General features: G+C 36.7%; 2 protein-coding genes across 8 annotated transcripts; both read left to right on the forward strand.

Moving 5' to 3' along the window:
• The first annotated feature begins 234 nt into the window (after positions 1–234).
• LOC147568582 (WEB family protein At2g38370-like) lies at positions 235–3,824 on the forward strand. The gene is made up of 2 exons (XM_086654989.1): positions 235–1,277; positions 2,080–3,824. The coding sequence occupies exons 1-2, from the start codon at positions 702–704 to the stop codon at positions 3,592–3,594; spliced, it is 2,091 nt and encodes a 696-aa protein (XP_086511115.1). The 5' UTR covers positions 235–701; the 3' UTR covers positions 3,595–3,824.
• A 2,849-nt stretch (positions 3,825–6,673) lies between these two features.
• On the forward strand, positions 6,674–19,838 carry LOC147568583 (uncharacterized). 7 transcript variants are annotated; one of them, XM_086654991.1, is made up of 7 exons: positions 6,674–6,851; positions 7,235–7,288; positions 7,380–7,478; positions 7,827–7,969; positions 8,157–8,333; positions 18,825–18,884; positions 19,384–19,838. In XM_086654991.1, exons 3-7 carry the CDS (start codon positions 7,385–7,387, stop codon positions 19,573–19,575), a joined length of 666 nt encoding a protein of 221 aa, XP_086511117.1. In that variant the 5' UTR covers positions 6,674–6,851; positions 7,235–7,288; positions 7,380–7,384; the 3' UTR covers positions 19,576–19,838. The 7 variants fall into 7 exon arrangements, with proteins under 7 accessions (XP_086511117.1, XP_086511121.1, XP_086511120.1 ...); XM_086654994.1 differs by having other exon boundaries at positions 6,754–6,851; positions 7,235–7,292; XM_086654992.1 differs by lacking the exon at positions 6,674–6,851 and adding an exon at positions 6,902–7,074.
• The last annotated feature ends 2,774 nt before the right edge of the window (positions 19,839–22,612 follow it).

Here is a 22,612-nt window from a genome sequence, read left to right on the forward strand (position 1 = left end):
TACTTTTTGTAAAGGATTAAACATTTTTCTAACCGTTATTTAACCCAACGGATATAAAATCATCACGAATTAAAAAAGCTGATTAAAATCTAACGGTCATCCACCTCAGCATCGCATTGACCAACAACAATAAGAAATCTACGCCCATTACTACCGTTGTATTCGTCGATAATCCGTACTTGTTACCGTTGCATCACATCCCGTTTTATTAGCCGTTGATGGGCACTCGTTAATATCATAATCAGACCTAAACTTCTTATTTCGCTTCAATCTATGATTACCAACGTCTTTGATCACTGTAAGTAATTTAATAAGATATGACCGCGAGTACCAGAAAAAAAATGAAGTACTACAAATCCGCTGCTGATATATAATCCAATTCCCGAAAATGGAGTCAAAAGTAAAATATTTCCCGCAACTATTCACTTAAATTTTCTGTAATTACTTTCATTTATGAGGGGTTTTTGGGAACATCATCACTTTTATGTAATCAAAAAATCAGAACGTTTTTTTTCTACTTTCTCTCTCTAAAAGTTTCATACTGTATTTCTCACTCTCAAGTCTTCCTTTCATTTTCACGGTTTCACCACCAATATCATCATTCACGCTTGATCTCTATAAAAGTTCTAGGGTTCTGTTTTATAAACCCTAACTGGAACTTCATCTTTCATACTCTTTCTTTTTTTGAGCTTTTACTATCAATGGCTGATGAAACCCTTGAGAAACCAGTACTTCTTGATACAAATGCTAAAATGTGTGAAAGTGAAACCCTTGTTGACGACAGCAACACTGGTTTTGAAATGGATGAAACTGAAACCCTAGTTTCAGAAATTGCTGGAGAAGAAGAGAAGAAGAAAGAGAACAGCTTTAAAGTGGAGATTGATAGAATGTGTGAAACCCTTGTTGATGAAACTAAAACTGATTGTGAAATGGATGAAACTGAAACCCTATTTTCAGAAATTGCTGGAGAAGAAGAGAAGAAGAAAGAGAACAGCGTTAAAGTTGAGATTGATAGAATGTGTGAAACCCTTGTTGATGAAACTGAAACTGATTGTGAAATGGATGAAACTGAAACTGGTTGTGAAATGGATGAAACTGAAACCCTAGTTTCAGATATTGCTGAAGTGGAAGAAGAGAAGAAGAAGAAGAAGAAAGAGAATAGGTTTAGAGCAGAAATTGATACTTCATTACCTTTTGAATCAGTGAAAGAAGCAGTAACCCTTTTTGGGGGTAGTGGTGTTTGGAAACCCCAACCTTATAAGAACTTAGAAACTGAGGTAATTCAAATTTTTCAGTTTCTTATTTGAAATTTGTGTTTTTGTTCTCTTCTTTCATTGATTTTTGCAGTTCAATTACTTCACCTTGATTACTGGAATTGGGACTTCAGCCCTTCCCTTTAGCAGTTTTTGTTGTTATAGAAAGCTCTTTAGCTATAGAACATTAGGGTTTTGAAATGGTTAATGAACTTATAAAATAAGACTAGAAATCCTTACAGTATTTATGCCCCAATTTGCATTTTAATACAATGTGCTAGACTTGAAATTTTGTAGCCTATTCAGGATTAGATCTGATTGGTTTTGAGTTAGACCAACCCGTGACAGGTCCAACCGCCACACATGCTCCACATCGCCCATTAGAAAACACTTGTTAGGCGAAAAAACGGCCACACATACTCCACATCACCCATTGCAAACACTTGTTAGGCGAAAAAACGCCATAGCCTATGAGATAGTCCCACGTGGACAAAACGTCGAAACGTACTCTGATAACCAGGAATATGATATCTAGGTTCTCCCCTCTCGGCAATTGAATTGAGTTAGGTGACAACAAGCTTAACAGTCCCCAATTGGCAGACGATTTTTAGATTGACATATTTTGGCAGTGGAGCTATTTGAGTTACTATTTGATACCAAGTTACTTATACTTACCACTGACTTGAGAAGCTCGAACTATTAGACAGAGGTGCTACAATATATATTAGTAAACCAAATTCATATAAGAATGAGTACTTCGAAATTTCTCTTTCTTTAATTATGCTGTTCTAGTCGGGTTCTTACAGGATTTGTTTATTGCAAACAGAATGCAGTTGAGGAATTTGACATGTCCAATGTGGAAGAAGAAGCTGCAAAGTTGGAGAAGGATTTGATTATGAAAGAGAGGGAAACTCTCGAGGTTTTAAAAGAACTCGAAACTACAAAGAGGATTGTTCATGAGTTGAATCTGAAGCTACAGAGTGAGGTATCTGTAAACACAGCCATCCCAGATTCAGATATAGAAAGCACGAAAATAAATCATGTTACAGAAAAGGAAAACCAAAATCCTGAAGTTCTCGTAGAGATTCAACGAAATTTCAATGGAGGTTTGAGCCTTGTTCCGAGTTCTTCTCCAGGTCTCATTTTAATGGAATTGAAGCAGGCAAAGGTGAATCTTAGCAGAACAACCAGTGATCTTGCTGGAATTCGAGCTTCTGTTGATTCCCTAAACAAGAAACTAGAGAAGGAGAGAATTTCATTGAAGAAAACTCAAGAGAGGCTAAGTTTGAATTCTGCAAAGGTTTCTTCCTTGGAAGAGGAGCTGAATCAAACTAGAATGAAGATAAAATCGGCTAAAGATGGAGAGATCAAGGATACTTCTGAGAATCCTACAGATATTTCGAAGGAGCTCCAAAAATTAAGTGCTGAATCTGAGAAGTTTAAACAGATAGCGGAAACTGCAAAATCCGAGGTTCTGAGAGCAATGTCAGAAATCGAACAAACCAAGATAAGTACGAGAACAGCTGAAATTCGGTTGGTTGCAGCCATGAAAATGGTGGAAGCAGCTAGAGCAACAGAAGCTGCTGCTCTTGCAGAAATCAAAGCTTTATCAAATACCCAAAGTTTGTCAGAACATCTTGTGGAAAACCCAGATGGAGTAACTCTTTCTCTTGAGGAATACTCTTCTCTAACTCGGAAAGCTGAAGAATCGAAAGAGATCTCGAAGAAAAGAGTACTAGATGCAATGCTTCATATCGATGAAGCAAGTGAGTCTAAAATGGAGATTCTAAAGAAAGTAGAAGAAGCGGCTGAAGAAGTTAAAACCAGTAAAAAGCTCTTAAATGAGGCTTTAACAAGAGTAGATGCTGCAAACAAAGGAAAGCTTGCTGTTGAAGAAGCACTACGAAAATGGCGATCAGATCATGGTCAAAAGAGACGTTCCTTTCAGAACTCGAAAAAGTTCAAAAATTCTTACCCGTCTCATCATAGGAGAGGATCTCGACAGTTTGACTTGAACGAATCGAATCTGCTCAATAATGAGTCAAAACCTGGTTTGAACCAAACATTATCAATTGGAGAAATATTATGTAGAAAGTTGCTCTCGCCAGAAGAGATTCAAATGAGAATGGAAAAAGAGAATGTTATGGGGAAACCAAAAGTTTCGTTGGCTCAAATGCTCGGCAAACAAAGTGGGCCATTATCTCCTCCTCCGGAACTTGAGGAGGAAAAGGAAAGTACTCAAAAACAAGTTTCCTCGAAGAGAAAGAAGTTTGGGTTTGCCCGATTTTCACTTCTATTGACAAAAGAAAGCAAGAAGCATAAGAAGCATGCCCCAAGGTAACATAGCTCGTAAGGAAAGCTGCATTCTCTCCCCTGACCCTTTTCACTGTTTTTCTTCCACATTTAGATTATTTCTGATTCACTTACTATTTATTGTTATTTTCCAGTATCGACGACTTTGAAATCATGTTTATTATGATGTCCTGTTTGTATAGAACCTATATATGTGTTTGGTATTGCTACTGTATTCTGTTGTTTCGACGATCAGCTTAATCTTACTTAGCTTTATTATATCTTAACATTCTGAACCTATGGCACGAGTATTTGATTATCTTCAGTTACAAAATTAGAACTGCCACGTCGGACTTTTTACTAGTTCCCGGATAGGACTGTATAACCGAAGACATATGCATAATAAGGTACCAGAACACTAACTCATCAGCTGGAACTTTGGACATCTTATGTCGTTAACTGAGAGAATAATCTTATGTGGCAGAAAAATTTCCACAAGCAAATAAGTAATATTTGGGATATTATAACTTTTCAATTAGTTTTGAGTTAGAATGTTTACAAATTTATGCAAAAAATGTCGCTGCTAACATTTGGGACTTCTGCGCTCTTGATTTGTCAATCATGTTCTCCAACTTTCATATGAAAAATTGATTTTACCCATTCTATGCTTCGAACGGGCTACAATCCCCCCTTTCAAGTTTAACTTAGGCGTTTATCGTGCTTATCACATCTTCATGATGTATCAATGTCTTAACGACTAACGTGAATCGTAGTCGATTTCTCAAAAAAAAAAAAAACTATGGATTCCACCTCGAAATTGAACATGAGACCTCTAGAATTTTGGAGTTCATGTCAATACTATCAACTGCTTGATTTTTTCTTAAAAAGCATTAACCTAATTCCGTTGATTTTCTAAAATTTAAAATTTCTTTTTTGTCCTAAACCCTAACCATCCCAAATTTACACATCTTGCAAAAGTGAATATAAGGTTGCGTATTTGTCTGATTTATGACAAAAAGTGATCGATGCCCACAAAAAATGTTTTGGGACCTTAGCTGTAACTTCAATATATGGTTGGATAATAGATCGAAACAACCAACTGAGCTACTCTAACGTTGTTGTTAAAGGAACTGCAAGAAAACATCCCGAAAGAGAAAAGGCTTATGAGCAACAAATAATGTTAAACGGGCTCTTTAACCCGTCTACCATTGCAAAAGAAGAAATAAATTTCTCTTCCTTCTAAAAAATACCAATAGGAAATAATTTCTCTTCCTTCTAAGAATACCAGAGGTTTATCAGACTGGATATATAGAAACTCACAAAACCACACCCACATTCTTCAGCGGACATTGCACATTACTCGAAGAAGTATGCGTAACCTGAACTGGGTGGTTTGCATGCAATTATGATTTAACCCTCCTTTTGCCTTCACCTACAAAACACGCTACCCCCTGCATGACACTTATTGGAAGAATTTGTAGCCATCATTTCATCCCCTTGTACAAGGTTCAAAACCAGCTTCAACGTAAGTGGGAAGTTTCTTTTCTTTATTCAGTCGAACCTATTTCTAACCGGCTAAACTATTTTATTTTCACTTTCCAAGTTGAGGAAAATAAAGATAGAGTTCTCATTAACAAACCATACATCATCCTAGAGTACTTGTTGGTTCTCCACAATATGAATCGACATTAATCCGAAAACCATCTCTTTAAACTATGATATCTTCATAGTGGTAATGTCCTTCATCCTTCCTTGCCTTCAACTCGAGTCTGATCTCAAAATCGTAGCCAGTCGTCATCTTGGTCGTGTACTCCGTTTCAACCCATCTCAGTAGACATCTCTACCTCAAAACAAGATCAAAGTTGATATTGTTTGAATGTTACTAAACCATGTCTCACTAGTACCACAGTACAGCTGGAAGGAGATGCCTTCCGGATCGAATAAAGATTCTTCCCCTTCCCAAAATCCACCTGCTTGTACTGACGTATAACAAATCATTCCACTCACCCATGTCAAATTCCAACTGAGGATCCTTCAACTTTCACCCTTGCTCCCTCTCATTTAACCCAAAAAACAACGGATACCCACTCAATTAGCACTATCGGCACCCCCACTCCCATAACTGCCCATAGTCCATACTCTTCCCTCCTTGACCCAAACCTCCCAATCTCAATCGGGTCTTTCCTCTTGGACTAAAAGATTTTTGAAGCCTGCACCTCCACTTCTAGCACAAAGGAAACCAACATGTGAATCAGGAATCCACATACAGGAACCCCTACGCCCCATCACACTAAGGAACCCACCAATGCTTGATCAAATGGGTAAAGGAAAAGCCATCCTAGAAGAAGGCAAAAGAAATACTAAGGACGACAACAGTGATACTCATCCTCCCCGTCAAGGCCCGTCATTTCTGACACAAGTACCAATGATTCCCTTCAAAACGAGCATTCTGGGATTCATGACAAGAGAAAACATATCAGAGATGAAGGAATGGTAAGAGCGACAAACTTTGATGACACAGACTCATTCATTGAAGGTTTAGAACACTTCTGGAAGAAGTATAAGCAGGATAAACACATCAAAGGAGCAGAGGAAACATAAGAATCACAGACTACTAACCCACTTGCATCCACCACCCACGAACCCAAATCGCAAGGGAATTATTCGTCCTCCGATCCAGATCAGTAGATGAAGACGAAGGTCAGGCAACCCTTCAGTGTATTTTGTGGGCTCATCGCCATGGCTTTCGGTTCTTAATTTTGAAAGGTGACTCCTTGAACATGTGCAACTTTTTTAATGGCACCAAGAACTCGGTCCACTCGACAACAAAGCACGTACTATAGGAAATCAAGAACCTAACATCAACTTTCAGCTCTCTCCCTTGCTTTTGTTAATAGATAGAAAGTTCAATAGCAATACATATAATCTTGCTATTAATTCTAGGAAATCAGGTTTATGTTTTATATCATGTTTTCCAAACTGTAATTCTCCTCACCCTAACACTACTGTACCTCAAACTGATTCTACCTAATAGATGTAATGGTTTTTTTTTTTTTTTTTTTGAAAAATAGATGTTGTGGTTGCATTAAAAAAATTTAGCAATTTGTATTATTTTGATAATTTTAAATGGGGCAAATTGCTTTTTACTCCTACGTGGCGATGACCCGGAAGAGTTTTCTTTGGCTTAAAGATATTGAAATATTGTGGTATTTGGTTTTCATAAGAAACTTTGTAAAAAAAAACATACCTAGTTATTTATATCGACCTTCTCTCAATCGAACAAAATCATAACCCTAACTTTTGCTGGTAAGTTATCTCTTCTTGTCAATTTTAAGCTTTTCTTCTTGTTCAATCTCGATTTTAATTTACATGAAAGGATATTTCAATTTCAATTTTAGGTTTTTGTGTAGCCTACTTATGATCATTCAATCTTGACAAAACTGAAACTTCGTGAGCTGGAATTTGGTTAGGTTAAAATCATGTGAATGTTTCTAGCAAACTGAATTAGGGTTTCTTTTACTTGTTTCAAGTACGATCCTTTTTTTGGAGTAATTGCTTTAACAATAATATGCGTCTTAATCTTTTTATGGTTTTTAGATTTTGAGGGTTTTTATTTTCAGATTTGAGTTATGTGAATTTGAGGAAGAATAAAGCTTCAAAATTGAAATTAGGTTTTTCTTGTCTTTCAGTTTGTGTGTGAAATAAGAGGAATAGAAGCAATACATCTTTGAAAATCAGGCAGAGTGGGTGATTATCTCAGTATTTTTTTTCCTTGACATAATCATATGTTTAGAACATGAAATTACCTGATTTTCGACCTTTTTCTGATATCAGGAAATATGGGTGTGAGAAGAGGGATCCTGTTTCTTCTTGTGTTGGGAATTAGTTGGATCTTTGTGGATTCCAGGAACTTGTCCACTCTTAATGTTCCAAGTAAGTTCTTGTGTTTGCTTTCTTTGTTTCCTATCTTTCTCAGTGGTTTCGATTTTGTAATATCTAACTTCGGTCGTTCACGTTGAGTGCCTTAATATATACTGTTTAGTGTTTACTATAACTCCACTAATTATCCAGTTTGAAACGTTCATATAAATATAAAGTTTTCCCACTCCTAGTTTCCATTATCATGCTCGGAATGTCAAAACTTATCCTGCATATGAAGTTCTTTGTGTATGTGAACTCTATGATGGCAAAACTTCAAAAGACAATTATGAAATTATGTCATACTTTTAGTTGTGCCGATATAACTAGGTGAAAGCCAATTGCTTGATTCGTTTGTTACAGACGTGAAAAGTGAGAAGGTTTGCACGATGTGTGAGAAGTTTGCTACCAGAGCAATAAGTCACCTCCGAGAAAACAAGACCCAGACAGAGATGATTAACACACTCCATCAAACTTGTTCTAGGATGCTCTCTTCCAAACAGGAGGTAATTCGCTAATCATATTCGCTCACAATATACTATCAGAAATATTCTTTCTCTCACTTCCGCCCACGTGGGTCACGTGCTTACATACCCGACTTTACATGCATAGATGTGTGATTTCCAGTGTTTTCTGGGAGACACTTATACACACCTTATATTTGTTTCTGATCTTTCCTTGACCTCTTGACAGTGCTTGGTATTGGTGGATCATTATGCATCTCTAATCTTCTTAGAGATTGAGACAACACAACCTAGGGACTTCTGTCAGAAGATTGATCTCTGTGACGATGAACTTCTAAATGGATGCAAGGTCTGTCACAGGGCCATAGAAAAAGTCATGGATAAATTGGATGATCCTGATGCACAGGTTTCTTTATCTGCATTATCAAGTTCCTTTAACTCTTCAAACATATTTTCTTTGTTTGAAAAAAGTTTCTTACATTTTCTATCCTTCCATGTTTAAAGTTTCAGGTTGTAATGATTCTTAGGACTTTTTCCATTTTAATTCAAATTATGTACATAATTACTTATTTTCTTTTTGAAACCATTGAAACCTTTTTTCATTCACAAGTGATTAAATCACAAGTTACATGGATGATCATAATTATTTCTCTCATCTGAAAACTTCACGAGAGTTACATACCTTTAAATGCAAAGTGTCTCATGAAGTGAAATAAATGGGACTAGACACCGACTCGATAAAATGAAAGAATCCTAAAGATCACGGATGAAAGGACCCTAAAGGTCAACAGAATAAGAAGAAAAAACTAAAATAACCACTGTTGATGTCACCGGAAAACCGTTGTCGTCACCAGAAAACTGTCACCGGAAAACTACCGCCATTGAATCTCAGAGCCCACCATCACCATGATCACAACCATTTGCTAATTAATTCGACGCCATCGCACCACCACTGAATCCCAGAGCCAGAGCCCACCGTCACCACCACCTCACGACCACCATCGCCACTAACCCTCCACCAGATCCGATCTCCAACATTTTCTTGTACCCTTGCAAGATCCGAACACCCCAATCCACCACTACTCACACCACTGCAACCAGATTCAATCATAAAATCAAATCTTTCCATACCAGATTTGTACTCTTCCACCACGACTAAAACCACCACCATGAGCAAATCAGTCACCACCGTACATCATAACTCACTATTGACGATATAATTATTATTTTTTTGGTCTACTTGAAAATTTCTGAATTACCAAAATATATGTCGATAATTTGACGTAAAATATTTATAGAAAACTTCGTGCCCTACAGGCACGGGCTATACACTAGTTGTACTATAATTTTGCAGATCTACGTGATTTTTGAAAAAAAGTGATCCGATAGCTACAAAAACATGTTTTGCAAATGAAGGTTAACAATTTATCTTTCATTTCTACCACTTTTTATTAACCAAATTTCATTTTATTAACTTTTATCTCACTCATTGTGACGCCCCGTGTTCCGAATCACGGTTTGCCAGGCAGTTCATAAAAGAAACTCGGTCTCAGACTCACTAAAACCAGTTTCAAATATAAACCCAAGCCAAAACTCTCATCACGGGTTACAAATCAAGAACAAACACAGCGGAAAATCAAATATAGTTTAAACCTTTTGAAAATATGTTCGGAAAATATATGTAACCCCAAAAATAGTTTTTCATACAGATAAAAACAATTTGAATTCATTTATATGAAAAGTTCACAGAATAGACTGAATTTGGACAGAGTCTCCTCTATAAATTGAACATATCAAACCTGAAAAACCTGTCAAACATTCATACATATCTCACAAACTTCTAAATAACATTAACATCAAATAAAGAGTAATAATGTGCATACTATTTACATGTGTACAATCGCAAACGAGTGAGAGAACGATCCTAACTATTCTAGATGATACATATATAATATTAACGTTGTGATTATGTTGAAAATATAATAGAAATTATAATCTTACATAATGTGAGCCGTCGAAGTAAACTATGTCACTCCGGGTCACCAATACCTGCAACTGAACAACAACAAATAGGAATGAGATAACCCGAAGGTCAGCTCAGTAGGATACCTAGACATCCTACCCGCACCACACACATCAACATTTTAATACATTAATAGTTATAAGTGTTACATATATACAGATATATATACAGAGATATCAATTTGCACACGAAGCAAAGCAATATAGCAAGATAATTCTTCTAGCTTACCAAGATCACGACTGAATACGCCCTCAGTCGGGGTCACCTACTATTCGGCTAGGAAGAACCGTTCGGCCTTTGTTAGTATGTAGGCAGGCGGCGCCTTATCGAACGTTTGACTACTGCAGTGTACACATGGATCCACGTAATACCCCGGTAAAAGCTTCCGTAACTCTCCCTTTGTCATCATCGCCCATCGGGCTGGCTTGTGATCTCAATACGCATCGAATAGTAAATCTCACCCAAACAATGATACGCTTAGAATATGTCATGACTTACCCAGACGACTATAAGAGCATCGTCGTGTAGCAGAGTCATATACCCACGGCGATACAATTATCTCATCTTGAGGCGCGTCCTATCTCCGGCCAGATCTGACGCTTCCTCGCAAGGTAACTCATTGACCATTCGAAGAATACCCAAACATATGCATGAACCTATAATAGTATTAAATGATCTGATAGGCTCCCAAAGCTACAAGAACAGAGCCCTCCTAAAGGTCCCATCAACCCAAAGGAGAAGAGCGTTCTCATGTCTCAAGGTAGGGTAAACCCTGTTTAAAGCCAAACTTTTACTAGTGTCCACTTTCAGGGAATTAGTATTTTCTTATTAAGAAAACTTGGGTAAACACACTATCTTATTTCGGTGAAAACATTGTAAGTATCAATCACAACAGAATTCAAACCACACACACCAGTGGTTTAGCAGAATAAATAAACAAGCATGACATTGGGTCAGTCCCCTAATCACTCCAAGGGTCGGAATACCCCAACTCCCATCCTCTCCGGACCCCATTCTGGGTAAACTAGAATGGTCGTTACCAAACGGCTGGCCACGAACCGAGTGTAACCCTTGACATAATTCATGGCTAATCCATAACATAAAATAAACAAGGGGACCAACCAATGCCCGTGGTAAAACAACCATTACACGTAACACAGATCAAGCGATTCCGCCTCCATGTTATACACGCAGCTCAAGCGATTCCGCCGCCACGTGTTTACAATTCACACAAAACGATCACATAGATCAAGCGATTCCGGCTCCATGTGATTATTTTTCAGAAAAACCAATTTGTTTTGAAAAGAGAAACATCCATAAAATAGAGCACACCACATACATACATATCATACCTTATCGTATCATAAATTGAACTAGAGAACTATAAAAAGAAGAAAATGACTATATATATAATGGTGAAACGGGGAATACCCGTGCTCCAAGTAAGATTCATAGGATCCTACCTCTTCTTCGCTTCCAATGATGCTCCTGACTAAGCTCCACTTCTCCTCAAGCTCCCTATTGCAGTTTATTAGTCCTACTGAAATATGAAAGGGCAAAAAGGTCATTTGACAGTTACATAACTGTCAAGAGTCCTCTTGCAGAACAAGAATGCATAAAATGAATGAAACTATACTAGAAATGTCCTATCGGCAGTAATGAGATCATTGAGACGTCTCATCGAATAACTGAAATACAAACAAATCAACCAACCAACTTCCCACAAACTCTATTTTACATTTCCGATATCCCATAAGCTGGCAAATTATATAATGAACCAAATACTATGAATCTTGAACTATCAAATCATGAAATGAACCTAGTGTTACGAATCCATAACTCAACCTATCCATTTATGTTAAATACGGCAAGGTTCGGGTAACCATCTCTATTCCAATTCATTATAAAACTGATCCAAATATCAAATTTGAGCCATAAAATAATTCGGCAGCAACCCGTCTATATATGAACACCCCCAAAACAGTCTATAATATCCTAAACATCATCCTGAACATAAATCATTCGAAGAAATTGAATAAGAATCGTATAAATAGCTCCAAATTCTGATCCCAATTGAAATTAGTATAACTATATAGTTATCAATATAACCATCATAAATCCACCAAATACTGACGAAATTGAAAATTCTGAATGGATAGATATGTAGAACAAGTCGAATACAATTACCTGGAAGAAGTTTCATCGAATTCCGACCACCGAACGCGAAAAAACCGACGAAGGAAATCAAACCACCAACCCACGGACAAAAACCCTTTTTATTTCTCACGGCTAACACTTGCTGTCTGTTTAGAAATCACTTTGGTAAAGGATGGAGATGGATATACAAGGATGGAGATGGATATACAAGGATGGGGATGACATGGGACCATTTAAAACGCCCCCTTACATGCAAGAAAACATAAATTGGTTTTCTTTTAAACCAACAAAAATGGGACGTTATTGGGACAGAACTGGTCAACTATATCCAACAGATTTTCGTGACAGGGAATTTTGATCCCACCATCAATCAAACCACTATAGCTTTGATCCCTAAAATCAGAACTCCGAGTATGGCCTCAGATTTCCGTCCGATTGCTCTGTGTAACTCTGTTTATAAATTCATCTCGAAGATCATAGCCAACCGAATTAGACCGTATCTCGAGGAATGCATCTCTTGGAACCAGAGCGCATTTGTTCCGGAACGACAAATTTTGGATAATATAATTATTACTCAAGAATTGCTTCATTCCATGAATAAATCGCGAGCGCGCAAGGGAGGTTTTGTCCTTAAAATGGACATGGCAAAAGCATATGATCGGGTTAACTGGACTTTTCTCAAAGAAGTCCTATCGGCTACGGGTATTAAGGGTCATTTGCTTCACCTCATCATGCAGTGTGTAACTACAACTAAGTTCAATATTCTCATCAACGGGAGTCTTTCTGGGGAATTTACTACTTCCCGTGGTCTTAGGCAAGGGTGTCCTTTGTCACCCTACCTATTTATCCTCATGGCTCAGTCACTATCTTTTTTAATATCGAGTTTTGAGTTACAAGGAAAATATAAAGGCTACAAAGCAAACACAAATTGCCCTCCTGTTTCTCACTTGCTATTTGCGGACGACCTGGTTCTCTTTGGCTATTCAACATCGGAAGCTCTTTCTTCAATCAAAAATATACTGGCAACATACTCATCCTTCTCAGGTCAGGCTATCAATTTCAATAAATCTGCTATCTATTTTGGTCCTTATGTTTCCCAATAAATGAAGGACTACTTCACTACAGAGCTCCAAACACCTATCATGTCAGATCAATCAAAGTATTTAGGAGCACTCATATTGAAACCAGGTAACAGAATCAATACTTACGATTGGCTTATAGAAAAATTTAATAAAACTCTAGCAGGATGGAAACAGAAGTTAGTTTCCCAATCAGGTCGAACTGTACTAATCAAATCGGTCTTAAACTCTTACTGTATTTATCCCTTTCACATTCAGAAGATCCCTAAACTTGTTCTTAATCAGTTAGAAAAACTGGAAAGAAATTTCTGGTGGGGTCATATTTCTAATGAGCATAAAATCCACTTTCTTAACTGGCACATTATAAGTAGTTCTAAAGATTCTGGTGGGCTGGGAATTAGAAGCCTAGAACATGTCAATGATTCTCTCCTAGCCAAAACAGTATGGAGACTACTGAATCATCCTGAGGCCACTTGGGTCAAAATAATCAAAGGTAAGTATTACTTTAATAGTGATTTCTGGTCTACTAATACAACCACTTCTTGTACTCCTTTTTGGAAGTCGATTTCATATGTTAAACAGATAATTCATCAGAACAGTTTATGGCTAGTTGGCAATGGATCGAAGATCAATATACTATCAGACCCATGGATTCCAAACACAACAAATCAGACTCCAACAACAATCAGGGATCTTCCTAACAATATACACAAAGTCTGCCATCTGATAAATCAAGATTCAAAAGCATGGGAGGTGAACATTCTTAATCAATACTTTGATCAGAACTCGGTCCAAGATATTATCAACATCAAAATACCTGATTCCAGGGATCAAGATAAACTAATCTGGAAGCCAACTCCGACAGGAAAGTTCACTACTAAGTCTTACTACACAACAGTGAGACCCTTAGTCTCCATAAGTGATAACTTAAGCAACTTTCCTTGGACCAAACTATGGAAGAAAACAACAATGGAACCAAAAATACAACTATTTATTTGGAATCTAGTGCATAATAGTTTGGCTGTTCTCAGTAATATAAAAAAGAGGGTTCACTCAATAGATCAAACATGCAAATTATGCTTAAGAGATACTGAAACCACAAATCATTTGTTTGGAGAATGCCAAAGATTCAAAGATTTAATCAACCAATCAAACTCAGAGATCAGGATACATGCTACTGATAACCCTATCGACACAATAACGAATATTTTGAATCTAGGGGATAAGAAAAACGATCTTTGGGTTGAATATACTTATCTGATTTGGTATTGGTGGAAGGCAAGGAACGAGAATCATTTTAAGAACAAAGTGGTTGATAGCCGATCGGTACTTCATCAAACATCCATTGCAGTAAGGTTAGTAACTCTTAACACATCTAATAATACTGGTTTAGCTGATATTATGCAGGTCCAATCATGGATTCCTCCACCTCCAGGAAGAATAAAAGTTAATGTTGATGGTTCTTATACCCAAACAAGAGCAACAGCAGGAGTGGTTGTTAAAAATTTTAAGGGTGAAGAGATTGAACAAAGAACATCATGTTTCGCCCCTCTCTCTCCCATCCAGAGCGAAATTGCAGCCTTCAAATTAGGGCTGGAGACAGCTGAGAACTTAGGGTTTACAAATTATATATTGGAAGGAGATTCGTTACTTACCGTCAGATATCTCACTAACGGCGTGGATCAGATCCCATGGCGACTGTTGGATGATATACTAGAGCTACGTGCTATAATCTCCCGAAGCCACGTACAAGTTGCCTTTTGCCAAAGATGTTGCAATTCACGTGCTCATGAGCTGGCGACAGCCTTTAATCCAGATAACTAGCAAGAAGCAGTTATAGCCTTTGGTTAATGTATTTACTTTTGGATCCGTATTTTTTGGAATATGGAACTGTATTGTATACGATTATTTTTATAAAGGTTTTACTTCAAAAAAAAAAATGATTTTGGGTGCCACATGTCCCGGTTTGAAGTGCCCATGCCATTTAATTTTCTTTTGAGTCCTTAATTTCTATATACCTCTTAAACCCGTCCCTCCAATCTTATAGCCAACTAATTCGACTCCTATCAATTACTTAATAACCCTTGCATTAACTTTTTCTTCCCTTTTTCACCCCACAACTAACCATGAAGAAACTATATGGTCCCGTTAATTTCGATACCAAAGAAAATTATCGAACACGAAACGATAGTCAAACCATGTTCGGTCTTTACATGTGACTAGTCAAAATCTATTATTTCTCGAGATATATCAAATAAGCTGTCTGAATCAACTGAAATAAATACTCGAAACCAACTATTGAAAATTGCTAGCTTTGTTCGACGATCCAATTCGTCCGATTCTCCGACTCGAAGGTCAGGGCGCTACACTCATGGTGTGTTTGGTTGCAGGATTCCTATCTAAAGAGGGATTTAGTAGGAATCATGAATCCTTGGCCTATTTGGCTACCAAAAAACCTAGGACTCTTGAATCCTAAGGATTACTAATTCCAAAATTTGTATTGGACAAAAATCCCACCCTACCCTCTAGGATTTGGTAGGATTTTGGATTAAAATCAACAAAAAGAATATTTCCTTCTACAAAATAATTATTTTAAAAATATTTTTTCAAAAATCATTATTTTTTTAAAAAATCATTTTTTTCCCAAAAATCATTTTTTCCTTAAAATCATTTTTTTTTCTTCAAAAAATCATTTTTTCTTCAAAATCCTAATTTTTCGACAACTGTTTTTTCTAAAGAAGTGTTTAAAATTACTCAAATAATAATAAATCATAAGATTCTTATGAGTTGTCAAACAAACCAAAAAATATTACTTGAATTTATGAATCTGTGGACTCATGAATCTCCATATTTATGATTCCGTCATCCAAGCACACCATCAATGAAGTCCTCCGTGGCCATGACTAGAAAGTATTTTCTTTTTGGGGCTTAAAGATTTAAATATGAGTTAATTCCTATTTGGCCCCCTACTTTGTGACCAGCTTCAAATATGACCCTCAAATTTCTGTAAATTCGAATATGGCCCCCTATTTTCACACAAATGGCATAAGTACCCCTCCTATTAATGTATTTTCAAAATAAAATAAAAAAAGAAAACCTAAATTCCACCTCACTTCCCTCTCCACCACTCATCTCTCTCCACGTCACCTCTCTCTTCCAAGTCACCACTCTTTTCTCTGATGAAGGTCGCCGGCCAGAAAATTTTCTGGCGACCTTCAAACTTAAAAAAAAAAAAAAAATTCACTCTTCTCTCTCTCTCTCTAAAAATTCTGGTGAAAGGGGTTTCCCTTCGCCGGAATCTGGTCTGTTGAAGAACAGACCAGATCTGGTTTGTTCTTCAACAGACCAGATTCCGGCGAAGGAAAACCCCCTTCGCCGGAATTTTTAGAGAGAGAGAGAGAGATGAGTGGAAAAAAAAATTAAGTTTGAAAGTCGCCGGCCGAAAATTTTTTCGGCCGGCGACCTTCATCGGAGAAGAGAGTGGTGACATAGAGGGAGAGAGAGAGAGAGGTGAGTTGGAGAGAGGTGACGTGGAAAGAGATGAGTGGTGAAGAGGGAAGTGAGGTGGAATTTAGGTTTTTTATTTTATTTTGAAAATACATTAAGAGGAGGGGTAGTTATGACATTTGTCTAAAAATAAAGAGCCATATTTGAATTTACAGAAATTTAAGAGCCATATTTTAATTTGGTCACAAAATAGGAGGTCAAATACAAATTAACTCTGTAAATATTGTGGTAGTTGGTTTTCATAAGAAACTTCGTAAAAAAAAATACAAATATCTCTTCCCGTGATTGTAAGGTGCACCGATTGTAATTGAAAGAGTGGGTCAATACTTTCAACAACAAAAAAAAAATTGAGAGGGCGAATAAATATAGTCCACCTTTCATCCAATATACTCCACCTCGTTCAATCTCTCTCAATTGAACAAAAATCACAACCCTAATTTTTGCTGGTAAGTTATCCCTTCTTTAACAATTTTAAGTTTTTCTTCTTGTTCAATCTCGATTTATTTGACATAAAAGGATATCTCGATTTTAGGTTTTTGTGTAGCCCACTTATGATCATTCAATCTTGACAAAACTGAAACCCATGAGCTGGAATTGCGTTGGGTAATTCATGTGAATGTTTCTAGCAAACTGAATTAGGGTTTCTTTTACTTGTTTCAAATACGATCCTTTTGTTAGGGTAATTGCTTCAATAATAATTTGTGTCTTAAATTTTTTTTATGATTTTTTAGATTTTGAGGGGGTTTTTAAATTTTGGATTTGAGTTATGTGAATTTGGGGAAGAATAAAGCTTCAAAATTGAAATTAGGTTTTTCTTGTCTTTGGGTCTGTGTGTGAAATAAGAGGAATAGAATCAATAATTCTCTGAAAATCAGGCAGAGTGGGTGATTATTTCAGTATTTTTTTTATTGACATGATCATATGTTTAGAACATGAAATTACCTGATTATTTGACCTTTTTCTGATATCAGGAACTATGGGTGTGAGACGAGGGATCCTGTTTCTTCTTGTGCTGGGAATTAGTTGGATCTGCGTGGATTCAAGGAACTTGCCCACTTTTAATGTTTCAAGTAAGTTCTTGTATTTTCTTTAATTGCTTCCTATCTTTCTGAGTGCTTTCGATGTTGTAATATCCAACTTCGGTTGTTCACGTTGAATACCTCAATATATACTGTTTAGTGTTTACCGTAACTCGACTAATTATCCAGTTTGAAACGTTCACATAAATATAAAGTTTTTTTAGTCTTAGTTTCCATTATGATGCTCGGAATGTCAAAAACTGTCTAGCTTATCCTGCATATGAAGTTCTTCGTGTATGTGAACTCTATGATGGCAAAAGACAGTTATGAAATTATGTCTTACTTTTAGTTGTGCCGATATAACTAGGTGAAAGCCAATTGCTTGGTTCCTTTGTTACAGATGTGAAAAATGAGAAGGTTTGCACGATGTGTGAGCAGTTTGCTACCGGAGCAATAAGTCACCTCCGAGAAAACAAGACCCAGACAGAGATGATTAACACACTCCATCAAACTTGTTCTAGGATGCTCTCTTTCAAACAGGAGGTAATTCGCTAATCATATTCGCTCGCAATATACTATCAGAAATCTTCTTTCTCTCACTTCCGCCCACGTGGGTCACGTGCTTACATACCCGACTTTACATGCATAGACGTATTTGGATTTTGGAGACACTTATACACACCTTATATTCGTTTCTGATCTCTCCTTGACCTCTTGACAGTGCTTGGTATTGGTGGATCATTATGCACCTCTTTTCTTCTTAGAGATGGAGACAATACAACCTGTAGACTTCTGTCAGAAGATGGATCTCTGTGACGATGAACTTCCAAATGGATGCAAGATCTGTCACAGGGCCATAGAAAAAGTGATGGATAAATTGGATGATCCTGATACTCAGGTTTCTTTATCTGCATAATCAAGTTCCTTTAACTCTTCAAACATATTTTCTTTGTTTGAAAAAAGTTCCTTACATTTTCAATCCTTCCTGTTTTAAAGTGTCTGTTGTAATGATTCTTAGGACTTTTTCCATTTTACTACAAGTTATGTATTCATGTCTGCCTAAACTCACTATTGACGATATAATTTTTTTTTTTGTGTGGTAATCAACTCAGTTGGAGGTAATCGAGATTCTGCTGAAGGCGTGCAATGCGGAGAAGAAATACAGCAGGAGGGTAAGGACATTCTCAGCCTCGGGGACCCTTATCTTCGATGTTCCTAGTTTACGTAAATTAGATATCTTTCGTGTTATTTAGGTCGGCTCGAATAATGACATGTCATCCACAAAAGTCACTTGGATTTTCTGGTAATGTTGTTTAACTTCCGAGCTACGAGCGATCTCCTTAGTGTTTGGACTGAGATGGATCGATAGGCCGTTAAAAATGATCGGCCAAATCCCTAAATGAAATCAGTCAGAGGGTCCCAACCGTCGTGTTGATTCATCATGTTCATTTGATTTATACCTTAATTCGTAAAGCTATAACCTTCCATCCTGTGTAAACTTAAATCAGGGAAGTTCAGATACTATATAGGAGAACCCTAGTTCATATCTTGAAGATAAGAAGATATGTACTGGGTCTATGAATTGTTAATTTTGTTTCGTAGTTTTAGTAACATGGGCTTGTTATGTCTCTCTGATCTCTCTTTTCATCTATATTTTTTTCGTAATTGTAGTGCAAGAAGCTGGTTTTCGAGTATGGGCCTCTAATCATGGTGAACGCTGAGCATTTTCTTGCATCAAGAGATCTCTGCACTTCTTTGCAGATCTGCAAGCCCTCCAATGATAGAATCGAAGAAGCATTGTCATCGTCATCATCATCATCATTGTCGTCCATGGAGAAAACGCCGTTGGTGTCCGCATCTTAGAGCTGGATGACCTAGTGTGCCACGACGTCAGATTACTACTTGCAGGTTTCAAGTTTGAGTACATAAGTGTTTGTTTATTTGCGTGTTTGAATCTGACTCATCTGAGTCTAACTCGTCTGTGTCTAAATATTGTCTAATAAGTCTGATTCATCTAAATTGTGTACAGGGAACTCTTTATTATGATTAGTATTTGTTGAAACCCGAACAAACTGTATCTTAATTGATTCAGCTTCATAATGTGATTTCCATTTTATGATTTTGAATTTTTGTGCTATAGTGCGAGCCCATCGATCACTACACTGACCTAATTTAATCGTTCGAACCCCTCAGGCTCTAGCCAACTGATAGAACTAAGCACTTATAAAGTGGATAAAAATCTAAAATTATTATAGCCAAGGGATTATAAGCTGTTTGAAAAGACATTCAAAATCACTTTCATAACTTCACTCAACCATAAACCAAAAGTGGCACTTATTTTACCTAGGTAAGTTTCTTGTAATGGACAAGAACCCTAGGTTACCTCCAACATTTCAGAATCACTACTGACAACTTCTGGTTTTCTGTATATTCTTCCATTATAATGACTAAAATACCCCTAATTATGATTAAGTATTAAACACACAACCTCCTTTGGTACTGCAGTCCACATGTCGAAGTGCTATTGGGTATTGGTTAGTCTTAGTAAAAAAATCCTAGTATGTGATTTGATTTGGTGTACTGCTCGAAACACTTGAGAAAAAGTAATAGTAATAGTTTCTCACTTCTCAATGCTTTGACTGTCTCCATTTCTTAGTGGTTAGGTCTTCCCTTCTCCTCCTATTTAAAGGGAAAGTAGGAGAATGTATAGAGCCAAGGAAGGATCTCTAGATAGAGAGAAAACTATGAGACTTGATTTTCCAGAGCTCCATTTAGAACCATCAATGGTCTACTTCCCCATGGTTCAAAACTACGAGATCATGCCTTCCATCTCTAATTATGGATATGCATCTAGCTACCATGTACTACTAAAACATATCGAGTATAAAACACCTTAGACTAGTTGAGTATGATCCATCTCAATCTTTCGTCACGGAGAATGAAGGAATACCCATCTTTGTGTTAAAGACAACCTATGATCGATATGCTTTGAATAGGCGTTTCGTCGTGTGTGTTTTTAGAAGGGAAGGGAAGGCAAGTCACTTAATTGGCTAATGTAGATTAATTAGGAATGTTACAATTAATATACTACTACTAGTATTTTATTCCTTGTTGTAGTTTCACATGAGATGGGTTTAGGCATTCATCATATACACATATATTGTTTTTCAGTTTTGCTCTTTTGGTTTCATTATTTCTACCCTTAACTACTTCATCCTCTTTTGATTCTTCGAGTTCTTATGAATTAATATATTTATCTACCTTTTTTTTTTTCTTCCCGTTCTTGGATCTTTAATAAATTTACCCCCATTCGGTGTAAACTTTACAAAATACCTAAGGCGACTCAGTGGTTTAGTTTTGACTGTTTATTGTTGGATGTGATGTCTTGTTCATTATCAAACATTTGAAATATAAAAACTACCTCTTTGCTTTTGAAAAGCCAACTCATTCTTCTACCAACCTTGGGATTTGTTTATGCAAGAGTAAGATGAACAAATACGACTGATGAAAGATTATATCTTACTTGGGATGTAATACAAGCCAACTCATATCGTAATTTTCTCCTTGGAATCAATATATTTCTCTGGAAAGTTAGAGAGAAAATTTACAAAATATAGCCGTATTAGAAGAACATTAATGTCTTTTCTCTTCTGACCACCACTCCCACCTCCAGAGTTTCTCTTTCCACTCTCGTCTTCTTCCTCTCTTCTCATCTCTACAACTCTACCCACAACCATCTCTATCATCTTTTTTTCCTCTCTCTTACTCTCTTTATCTGTTCCAACGAAAGGGGAGGAAGAGGATGCAGAGAGGAGAAAGAAGAAGAAAAAGAAAAGGAGGAGAGAGACATGATAGTGGTCAAAGGTGGTAGACGAAGATGCGTAGCAAGAGATAGGAGGAGATGGGGATGAAAACAAATTTTGTTACTCCGAAAAATTTGACAAAATCAGGAATTCGGGGGACCAACTTTTTTAGTGACCTTAGAAGACCGAGTAACCTACAAATTTACATCATAGAAGGCGTTCGAGTTGGTTAATAATAGTATAGTCTATGGTTGTTTTCGAAAAAGTAAAATTGTATAGGAATATCCTACCATCGCTCTTCTTCTACTTTTACTCTCCCCAGTCCCCACCCACCATAAGACCAAAACCGTAGACATTATTTGAAATTCCGTAGACATTATTTACCCCAAGTCCATATTCACTTCTTCTCGATGAAGAAACAACCTCAAAATTAACTGCTCAATTATTGAAGGTAACTTCTACTTCAAATTAGTCCCAATTTTCAGTTCTAAATGATCTATTCACTCCAATCCCATCAAAATTTTAATGAAGTTTTCAACCATCAATAAATTGTCTTCATTTTTTTTTCTCTGGGGTGGAGAAAATTTTGTAATTTGAATTGATTGATTGGAGGATACCTGTATTATAATCACATTGAATATCTCATTTTGGTAACACTCTTTTGAGGGTAGACAGTAAAACTGCCCAAAATTGAACTTTAAGTGAAAAATGATGTCTAAATCATCAAGAAAGGAGTAAAAAAAAACCCTATTGATCTTGCAAGTGTGGTTTTTGTTTCTTTCAGATTTCTCTAATCCCTTCAAATTTAACACTATATGGTCTAGCTAGGTTGAAAGTTGTAGTAAGTAGTAACTTTTAAGCTATTACAATGATATATATGATAAATAGAAGAATAGGGTTCAAATTTGTTACAAATATGTTCCTTATGTAGGTGAAAATGGTAAGTTAATGAGTTAATGAAGAAAGTAAACCCCAAAGAGGTGAAAAGTTTACCACCATTTACTCATTATATGACAATGAAAGAACAAATTGCCCCATTGAAATTGAACCAGCCATGAGTCATATTAGATTTGTTGGCATAAAACTTCCTATCGAGG

Source organism: Eschscholzia californica, unplaced genomic scaffold, assembly GCF_041429995.1.
Source record: "Eschscholzia californica isolate CP2 unplaced genomic scaffold, dmEscCali1.0.p SCAF_1, whole genome shotgun sequence".
NCBI lineage: Eukaryota > Viridiplantae > Streptophyta > Magnoliopsida > Ranunculales > Papaveraceae > Eschscholzia > Eschscholzia californica.